Source organism: Carassius auratus, chromosome 18 (assembly GCF_003368295.1).
Source record: "Carassius auratus strain Wakin chromosome 18, ASM336829v1, whole genome shotgun sequence".
NCBI classification, from domain to species: Eukaryota; Metazoa; Chordata; class Actinopteri; order Cypriniformes; family Cyprinidae; genus Carassius; species Carassius auratus.
In genome coordinates, this window is record NC_039260.1 from 477,501 (window position 1) to 487,880 (window position 10,380).

A 10,380-nucleotide genomic window follows, 5' to 3' on the forward strand; every position below is an offset into this window, starting at 1 on the left:
TCCTACGAGAAAGTGAGACACACACACACACAGATACAGACACACACACTCACACATACACACACACACTCACTCTCACTAAGTATCAAGTGTTTGATATTTTTTCCATAAAGTCCTGTTGAGAACATTTCAGTTGTTTCAGTCCAGTTTAATCTCAAAATCAAAAGAAAAAAATAACAAATTACATTTTGTTCAAGGTAAAATAAAGCCTTTATTACTGAATTATAGGCTTATATTATAAATGTATTAGAATTGCTTTAATCTATAATGATGAATTTAATGAGAATTACTCATGGAGAAAAAATAGTTTTTAAAACACTTTATTTTGTGTAATGAATGTTTTGCTTTACAGAAAATCATGATGTTGATGTTTATAATATCTTAATATCTTATAGTTGACATATTTCAGTGATGTAAACGATCAAACAGCTGAGATGTTCTCACACCAGTGTACATACAGGTATAGCTGGATGTATTTATATCTGTGTGTGTGTGTGTGTGTGTGTGTGTGTGTGTGTGTGTGGTCCAGCTGCCGGTGGTGATGCGTATCCCACAGTTCTCTGCGCTGGCTCAGAATCTGTGTATGATGCAGTTCTCCATCCTGGGCTACGGTGACATCATCATACCAGGTCAGACACTGCCCGGGGGCGGGGCCGGGGGCGGGGCCAGCAGCTCTGAGCCGTGATGATGTGTGTGTGTGTGTGCAGGTCTGCTGGTGGCCTACTGTCACAGGTTTGATGTGTGGATGGGGAACTCCAGAAGAGTCTACTTCATCTCCTGCAGCGTGGGTACGAGCTTCTCCTGATGATCCTCCTGCAGCAGAGACTGTGCTCTAACGGTGTGTGTGTGTGTGTGTGTGTGTTTGTGTGTGCAGCGTACGCCGTGGGTCTGCTGCTGACCTTCGCTGTGATGCTGTTGTCTCAGATGGGTCAGCCGGCGCTGCTGTACCTGGTTCCCTGTACGCTCCTGACCAGCTCCGTCCTCGCCGGCGTCCGCAAGGAGTTCACACACTTCTGGAGCGGCTCTGGAGCCAATCAGGTGACGAGATTCAGCGTTAGCTGTTAACTCTGTTGTTAACTCTCAACAAAGAAACACACAATGAATCTCTGTCTCCTGACGATATATTGAGACTGATCATGATTTACTGCATTATTACTGGAATCCAGAGCCTCAGGCTGATGAATCATTGTTGTGAATCAGATCCCGGCTAGAGCAGCTCAGATCTACAGACACTCGATTAAACTCACTTTCAGACGTCTGACAGTCAAATATGATCCTGTGATGAATGAACTTTCTCTAAGAGTCACTGAACCGAGGAATCAGTTCGGCTCGGACCCAAGAGAGATGAGCTGGAGTGAACCGAACACTCGATTCAGCGTTTTTATGGTTTCTCATTGTTTCTGTGAAAAGCTGAGCTGATGAAGATGAGTTTATTCACTTTATATGCTTCAGACATGAACAACATCCACTTTTCACAACATTAGTGGGTCTTTTAATAATATTACATCATTGTCTGATTATGTAAACAAACTAGTGAACTGAATCAGTTCACAGAAAAGATTTCCTCATCAGCCTGAGGCTCTGGATTCCAGTAATAATGCTGTAAATCATGTTCAGTCTCAATATATCGCCAGGAGACAGAGATTCATTGTGTGTTTCTTTGACTTGTGTTTAATGAATAGCTAAGATTCACGGTTTCAGTTGAAAATCTCACTTCCTTTCACTTCCTAAGGTCATGGGTTCAATTTTCCAGAATGTGTGAAGTCTGCTAAATTAATAAATTAAAGAACAAGCTAAAAACATATTTGCCTAACAATAATAATACAGCTGTTTAAAGGCACTGGAAACTGAGTGTGTGTGACATCTGTGCAGGCATCTGTGTGTTTTTGGCCGAGGACATTGTGTGTGTGTGTGTGAGAGAGAGATGTGTGATCTGAGATTCAGATGTATGTGTGTTTGTGTGTTTTATAAGATTTAAAATGTGACTTGGTCTCCATCAGGTCCTGGAGGAGTCTAGGAAGCCCTTGTTATCAGGTTTGAGCTCTTGTTTTAGTCCTCCATTCTGCTCAGTGCTGCCCTCTGTCTGTGTGTGTGTGTGTATCTGTGTGTGTCTGTGTGTGTGTCTCTTTGTCTGTCTGTGTGTGTGTGTGTGTGTGTCTGTCTCTCTCTCTCTCTCCGTCTGTGTGTGTTCCTGCCCTGCGGTGTGTGTGTTCACCACATGGTGGCGCTAGAGTACACGTCTGTGTGTGTAGATGAGCTGCTTGTGTCTCTCCAGCATGTTTATCTGATGATTTCAGTTTCTCAGCTGCTGTCTGCTGTAACTAACACACGACTCATGAGCATAAACACATAAAACACCTGCTTTTCTGTCTCAGCATCACTTTAACTGAATCTCTTACCGGACAGCAGTGATTTGTTTGGAAGTTTTAATGCCATGATTCTCATTAACACATATGTTGATTATTCATATGTATACTCCCCTAATGCAGAGGTGTACACACATGAATCAGCTCAAAAGCTCGTTGAAATGAATTTGTAGTGTTGTAAATGAACGACAGCATTCCTGAGGTTTGTTATTGGTATAAAACTCACCCAAATAATCTCAATTTATCAGCCTTCTGCACAATACAGCTTTTATCATTTTCAGAAAAACTCCAAACTCAAAATAAACTCTAAAGGTGTGCAGAAGGATCCAGAAGTGTGTCATCCTCAAAATCATTTCAAGCACAAACACTCATTATTCAGATCCAGAATATAATCCACTCGTTAGCGGTGTATGTCTGCATTTTTATGCATCTCCAGCTTTATCTCACTCTTTTACATATGTATTTTAATGATGAGCATTAAGTATATTTTAATAATATATGTATTTAATGGTATGCATTGAATATACTTGAATAAGTATTAAATAAAGCATTAAATAACCATGTATAAAATGTGTGATTTCAATAATCCTTATAAAAAAATCATGAATTTATAATACATTTTTGTATGAAAGTTAATTATGAATCATGATTTGTCTGTGAAAATATGTGTAAGCTGATTTCAAACAAATTCACGAGTACACAGTTAGTGAATGAGTTTTACTTTACTGCTCAATAAATCAAAACTAAAATTTAAAAACATTTAGTTTATAATTTTATTTTTTAATGCGACAAGTACTAAAATGCAGAAACTGCTAGAAATCTCTTCAAGTGGCTGTAGTTGTATCTGTTAGTGAGTTTGTGTGTGTGTGCGTGTATGCGTGTGTGTGTGTGTGTGTGTGTGTGTGTGTGTGTCAGCTTCATCTGAGCTGAGACTCGCAGTGTTTCTGTGTGACGTCTGTCTCTGTGTCTTCAGATGGAGCAGTGAAGAGGAATACGCCGTCTTCATGATGATCTGATGGGAACGCTGTGTTTCTGATACGAATCTCATCATCATCTTCATCACTGGGACACTTTACTAAAACAACAGACTGTCTGAAAATCGTTATTTAAGGGGCCTTAACCAGATCAACCTGCTGTTTTTGTCTTTCACTTTTTTATGTGATCATTTTATAACTTTGGGAATATTTGACGAAAACCCAACGAATAGTTTAACACTCTATCTCTGTGATCAAAATAAATACAAATCTGAAAACTAAAGCGGATGATTGATAATTCAGATGCAAAGCATGCAATGACTGCGGCAACTTTAACATTTGAAAGGATACTATGACAAAGATATCGCTTTCTTTATTCAAACTGATTTTTTTATGAATATATGATTGACTCATGATTCATACACTTGGAAAATTATGAGCTAGATCACTGATTATCAGCTCTAGGGGTGTGACAATACACTTGAGATAATATACAGAGACTTGGTTCACTAGAACAAGACAATATTTAAATAATATACATTAAAAAATTTCAATGACAAAATATTTGTCTTTTAATTAACAAAAAATAAAACAATGCAGTTGTATAAAACTAATCTAGGGCTGTAACTAATGATTATTTTGGTTATCAAGTAAGCTACTTATTATCTTGAAGATGGAGTAATCTGATATTTTTTAGTAACATAAACAGACCTAAGTGAAAACCAGGCTTTAGTATGACTATTTACAGGTGCATCTCAAGACATTTAATTTTTTTAATTGGAAAAGTTAATTTATTTCAGTTATTCATCCAAAATTGTTAAACTAGTTTATTAAATAAATTCAGTGCACAATGACTAAAGTGGTTTAAGTCTTTGGTTCTTTTATTTGTGATGATTTTGGATCACATTTAACAAAAACCCACCAATTCATGATCTCAACAAATTAGAATATAGTGACATGCAAATCAGCTAATCAACTCAAAAGACCTGCAAAGGTTTCCTGACCCTTCACAATGTTCTCTCAGTTTGGTTCACTAGGCTACACAATCATGGAGAAGAATGCTGATCTGACAGATGTCCAGAAGACAATCATTGACACCCTTCACAAGGAGGATAAGACACAAACATTCATTGCCAAAGAAGCTGGCTGTTCACAGAGTGCTGTATCCAAGCATGTTAACAGAAAGTTGACTGGAAGGAAAAAGTGTGGAAGAAAAAGATGCACAACCAACTGAGAGAACAACAGCCTTATGAGGATTGTCAAGCAAACTGAATTCAAGAATTTGAGTGAACTTCACAAGGAATGGACTGAGGCTGGGGTCAAGGCATCAAGAGCACCACACACAGACGTGTTGAGAGATTTACTGAACCACAGACAACCTCAGAGGCATCTTACCTGGGCTAAGGAAGAGAAGAACTGGACTGTTGCCTAGTGAACCAAAGTCCCCTTTTTCTGATGAAAGCAAGTTTTGTATTTCATTTGGAAACCAAGGTCCTAGAGTCTGGAGGAAGGGTGGAGAAGCTCGTAGCCCAAGTTGCTTGAAGTCCAGTGTTTCCACAGTCTGTGATGATTTGGGGTGCAATGTCGTCTACCGCTGTTGGTCCATTGTGTTTTTTGAAAACCAAAGTCACTGCACCCATTTACCAAGAAATCTTGGAGCACACAAAATATTTATTTCATTTTTGGCACCTGCCCACACTGCCAAAAGCACCAAGAGTTGGTTAAATGACCATGGTGTTGGTCACCCGACCTGAACCCCAGAGAGAATGAAAAGTATGAAATAAAGAGTCAAAAAGCAGCATGAACTCCACCTTTCTGTATTTTAGGGTCACATGTTATGACATCATGTGCTTTCTTTGGTTTGTTGATGTCTTTGTTGTATTCATATATCAGTCAAACCACATTTGATGCACACCCAGGTTCAAATCACAGAGTTCACACTTATTCAATCACACCACACTAAAACAAAGCGATCGCACCAGTTTTAATTGAACCAAACATCACAAGTGTGAACATCCCAATTTGAAATGTCATAGAAACACTTTAGTTCAACTCATATCATAAGTTCTGTAGTATCTTTAGGCTTGGTGTGCAAACGGCAGTGTGTATCCTGAGCAAATTAGAACTACATTTAATTTTCTTTCTTGGTCCAGAGCAAAGGTAAACACACTTAAAGAGCATATAAACACACTTAGTATCTGCTCGAGTGTGTGTGTCCATGCTGTCAGTGGCTGCTGGAGATGTGTGTGTGTGTGTGTGAGTGTGTGAGAGAGAGAGTGTGCATGTTTTTGTCTCATATCAGGACACCACTCTGTATAATGACATGGGTATGACACAGGTATTACAAGGAGTGGGTGACTTATGAGGACATAACCCATGTCCCCATTTTTCAAATCACTTATAAATCATACAGAATGAGTTTTTTTGAGAAAGTAAAAATGCACAAAGTTTCCTGTGAGGGTTAGGGTTAGGTGTAGGGTTGGTGAAGGGACATAGAATATACAGTTTCTACAGAATAAAAACCATTACACCTATGGGATGAAAACACTTTACACACAAACAAACATGTGTGTGTGTGTGTGTGTGTGTGTGTGTGTGAGAGAGAGAGAGAGAGAGAGAGAGAGAGAGAGAGAGTGTGTGTGTGTGTGTGTGTGTGTGTGTGTGTGTGTGTGTGTGTGTGTGTGTGTGTGTGTAGGTGAGACGTGACGTCCCGCCCCCCGCTCTGACTCAGCTGGGGGGCGGGGCTCAAACCTCCTCCGTCACGCGGCGTCAGTCCAGAGTCCCACAATTATGAAAAATCCACCTTCCGCTGGAGCTGCAGCGGGCGCACACGACTCCCTCCGCCGCCACCGGGATCTTCTTCCGCGGCTCACCGAGCAGCACGGCGCCGATAGATGGCTAGACGCTCTGGATCAGCGCGTCGCGACTCTGAACGGTGAAGAGAATGGTACGCATCTCTGTGGTATTCTAGCGCTTGCGTGGCGCACGAGACGAACGCGCTGACAGCTGGTCGGGCGTCGCGTCGAAGCGTTCTTGCTCGTGGCTCGCCGCTAGCGTTAGCTGCTGTGACGCGTGTGCGCACCGAACCCCGGTACCGGCGGAGCGCGCTGGAAACATCTGGCGTCGCGTTCGAACACCGTCGTACGTAGATCACAACGATCGTGCGCGGAATGAACGTAAAGCCTCCGGTTATGGAAACAGTCGAGTTAGCTTAGCTGCTCGCGTTGCGCTCGGTTCCGCAGCCCACTGACACTCAGAGGCATAATAACTGTAATAACGGTTAAATATAACAATATTCAAACATAAACACTGCGTTGGCGCCGCGCGCGGCTCGTGAATGGCGCGAGTTCTGCGCTCACTCGCGCTGATTATAATCATGTTAGATTTGCGCTGTTTTATGTTCACTTACACTTTGGAAATATGTTTGTGTTTGTGAATTCGTGTTCTGGCGTGTGTCCGTGCTGCTGGAGCGTCACGTGACGCTAACGATCTACTGAAGTATAAATCAAGTGAAGTCCTCGAATCCAGCGATGGTGAGATTACTATGAGACTCGAAATCGTGATAAAATCGTAAATCAGTGTTTCTAAACAGATCTGATGATTCTCAGGCAAACACTGTGACGTTCAGCAGCTCTTCAAATACTAGTGGCGTTTATTTTATTCCAGCGGCACAAAAATAACTTGCTCCGAGAGTCTTTCACAGAAGAATCTTTTTATGAACAGTTCTTTAAAAGAACCGTGTTTTACTGTTAAAAAGCTCGTGTGCGATGGAAAGGTTCCATGGATCTTAAAGAGACAGTCATCATTTACTCGTGCTCAGATTGTTCCAAACCTGTGTGGGGTTCTTCTGTTGAACTCAAAAGAAGATATTTTGGAAAAATGTTGGCAAACAAGGTTGCATGTAGCTGTGTAATCTACTGTAATTTACTGCGTAAACTAAACAATATCCAGATATTAATGTTGACAGATTCTTGTTAGATTCGTTCCACTCGTAATGGATCCCGATCATCTGGCGTTTGTGTTCCTCCGTGTGTGTTTGTGTTCCTCAGTGTGTGTTTGTGTTCCTCCGTGTGTGTTTGTGTTCCTCCGTGTGTGTTTGTGTTCCTCAGTGTGTGTTTGTGTTTATGGACTCAGCTTGTATGTTTCTAGACTATTAGTTGGTATACATCGGTGTAAGTGTTTGTTTACAATAGTGAAGTGACATTATTCACATCAGTGTCCTGCAGCACAGAAGCAGTCATCAGTGTCACAGATATATTTGTAGAAATAGACAACAAAACACTGTATGAGTCACAATTATACATTTCTCTTTTATGACAAAAATCATTAGGGTATTAAGTAAAGATCATGTTCATGAAGATATTTAGTAAATCTCCTACTGTAAATATATCAGAACTTAATGTTTGATTAGTAATATGTATTGCTAAGAACTTCATCTGAACAACTTTAAAGATGATTTTCTCAATATTTAGATTTTTTTGCTCCCTCAGATTCCAGATTTTCAAATAGTTGTATCTCAGACAAATATTGTCCTCCTCACAAACCACACATCACTGGAGAGATCATTTATTCAGCTTCAGATGATGGTGTAATGCGCGGGTTCAGGTCCAGGGTCGTGTAGTTATTGATTATCTGATCTGATCTGATCGTCTCTTCTGTGGTGGTTCTGGGCGAATGGAACCTGGTTTACCTGCACTACAGGCTCCTGGGTGTTTTTGGGCCTAGGGCTGATTTTTGTCTAAACTAGTTGAGCTGACCCTCGTGACCCCTGTAAGAACACGATGAACGTGGATGGGTCTCAAAGCTAATATTCCTGCTCCGTTTCGGAGAAGCGCTGCTCAATAGAGCGTCAGAATTAGATGATAGTTTAGTTTGGTGTTCGACAGAAGGACGGCGTGCGTCATGGTCTTTATTGTTGTTCGTCATCATTTCATCTTGTTTGACTTTGTGTCGTCTTTGGAACACACGAGAAGGTATTTTGAGAAATATTCCTGTGTCAGTGCTGTTCGGTTCCCAGCGTTCTTCAGAATATCTTCTTTTATGTTCCACACAAGAAGCAAAGTCATCATGACGAGCCAATGAGTTGTGTTCATAGACCCACTTTGTGTCTTATTTTTATCTTATGTATTGCATTTAAATTAATCATTTGATACAATGCGCTTGTTACTTTATATAACAGTAGCTTCCTGTAGTTCTGTAGTTTATATCAGTAGTTACATCTTGACCCTTAAACCTAACCCTAACCTAAACCACCAAACCTTAACCGCAGACAAAGAGCTTTGCAATTCAGTTCAAGAGTGGGATATTATTCATATATATTGGTATTTATGGTGTAATATCCCTCAGGGTTGAAACTTGTGAAAGGTTTGGTGGTATTTTCCTAATTTCTGGTGATTGATGGAGACAGCGGCTGTTAAAGAGATGAAGAGATGAAGGAGCGAGCGCTGGAACCTGTTAATATGTGCTTCTGTCCGTGTCTCTGAACACGTTTGAGTCGTGTTACTGCATCTCTGATGTTTGACTCGACGCAGGTTTATAAAACACATCTGTGCTGTTCAGAAAACCCTGATCTCCAGAGACGTGAGTTAGACGTCTGCGTCTCGAGAACGTCTTGAGTTTGTGATGTGTGTACGGATCTCCTCTTCACAGCATGTTCTTGAATTCTACATTTTTAAAATTATTTCGATGTTTTCTTGGCGGATTGGTTGATGAACCGACGGCACGTTCCTCACCATGTGCATCTGTCCTGACTGATCTGTGCTTTAATCAATCAACTGTGTCCCTCGAGCAAAACCGGTCCGTTTTTCTGAAGCTGAATAAATCATGGTTTTGTTCGGAGGACAATATTTGTCTGAAACACAACTATGTGTAAATCTGGAATTTGAGGGAGCAAAAAAATCTAAATATTGAGAAAATCATCTTTAAAGTTGTTCAGATGTATCTTCGCAATGAGTATTACTAATCAAACATTACAAACAAACTACTGATGACCGCTTCTGTGCTGCAGGACACTGATGATTTCTGATCTGACAGACTGTGTGTGTGTGTGTGTGTGTGTGTGTTTCAGCTGAAACAGTGGATGTATTTTCTTCACACAGAAACTTAAGCGTCACATGCTCAAGATTACTGTAATACCAGACCCGAGAGAGAGAGAGAGAGAGAGACTGTAATTCACTCTTACCTCGAGCAGCTGAACTCTGTGTTTAAATCAGATTCAGTAGTTTGAGTCAAACACAGTAATTTCTGATCTGAGCCGGTCTGTGGAGAGACTCCCTTCAGTCTGAGATGGGAAGAGACTGTCATTAATAATCAAGTCGTTTCATTTAGAGTCTGGAAAAGAGCGCTTTCTGTGTGAGAGAGAGTCTGCTGTGTTTGTAAAGGCCAGTGTTATGACGAATTCGATACTGTGATATCAGTCTCACACACACACACACACACACACCAGCTCCAGCTGAGTTCAGATCTGAAGGTGAAGGACGATCGGTGGAGGTTTGACCCACTCTCAGGATCTGTTTCATCAGTAAATGAAAGCAGATTTCCAGCGGTCAGACACTGTATAGACAACGAGTGTGTGTGTGTATGTGTGTGTGTGTGTTTGAGAAAACAGTCAGAGGAGTCATTTCAGTCACACACCGGGGTGTTGAACTTTTAGGAGTCTCTTCTAAAATACAGTAAAACAGTGAAATATTATTATTATAGTGTAAAGCAGCACTTTTCTGTGTTAAAGTGTAATGTATTTCTGTGATGCTCCGCTGTATTTCCAGCATCATTCCTCCAGTCTTCAGTGTTACATGATCTTCAGAAATCATGAAAATATGATGATTTACTGCTCGAGAAACATCTCTGAGTATTATTTCTGTGGAAAGCGTGAGGCATTGTATTGTTCCGGATTCACAGATGAATAGAAAGTTCAGAAGAGCAACGTTTATTTGAAATGTGAGTGTTTTTAGTGTATTATAAACTGAAATGCAGTAATAAACAGCATAAATAAAAGAGTCACTGACCTCTAGTAGTGTGCCGTGACCCCTGGTGACCTGGAA

The 10,380-nt window shown here is 40.7% G+C and overlaps 1 protein-coding gene across 2 annotated transcripts in view; it reads left to right on the forward strand.

Moving 5' to 3' along the window:
- The window catches only part of sppl2a (signal peptide peptidase like 2A), an 8,899-nt gene extending 5,276 nt beyond the window's left edge, over positions 1-3,623 (forward strand). Inside the window, exons 11-16 of one of the 2 annotated variants that reach the window (XM_026286920.1) lie at positions 1-12; positions 530-629; positions 708-788; positions 875-1,038; positions 2,001-2,034; positions 3,340-3,623. The exon at positions 1-12 is cut by the window's left edge and continues 36 nt beyond it. In XM_026286920.1, the coding sequence (XP_026142705.1) occupies positions 1-12; positions 530-629; positions 708-788; positions 875-1,038; positions 2,001-2,034; positions 3,340-3,374 (426 nt within the window). In that variant the 3' untranslated portion in view covers positions 3,375-3,623. The remainder of the gene's footprint in view (positions 13-529; positions 630-707; positions 789-874; positions 1,039-2,000; positions 2,035-3,339) is intronic. The other variant, XM_026286921.1, reaches the window with a different exon arrangement.
- The last annotated feature ends 6,757 nt before the right edge of the window (positions 3,624-10,380 follow it).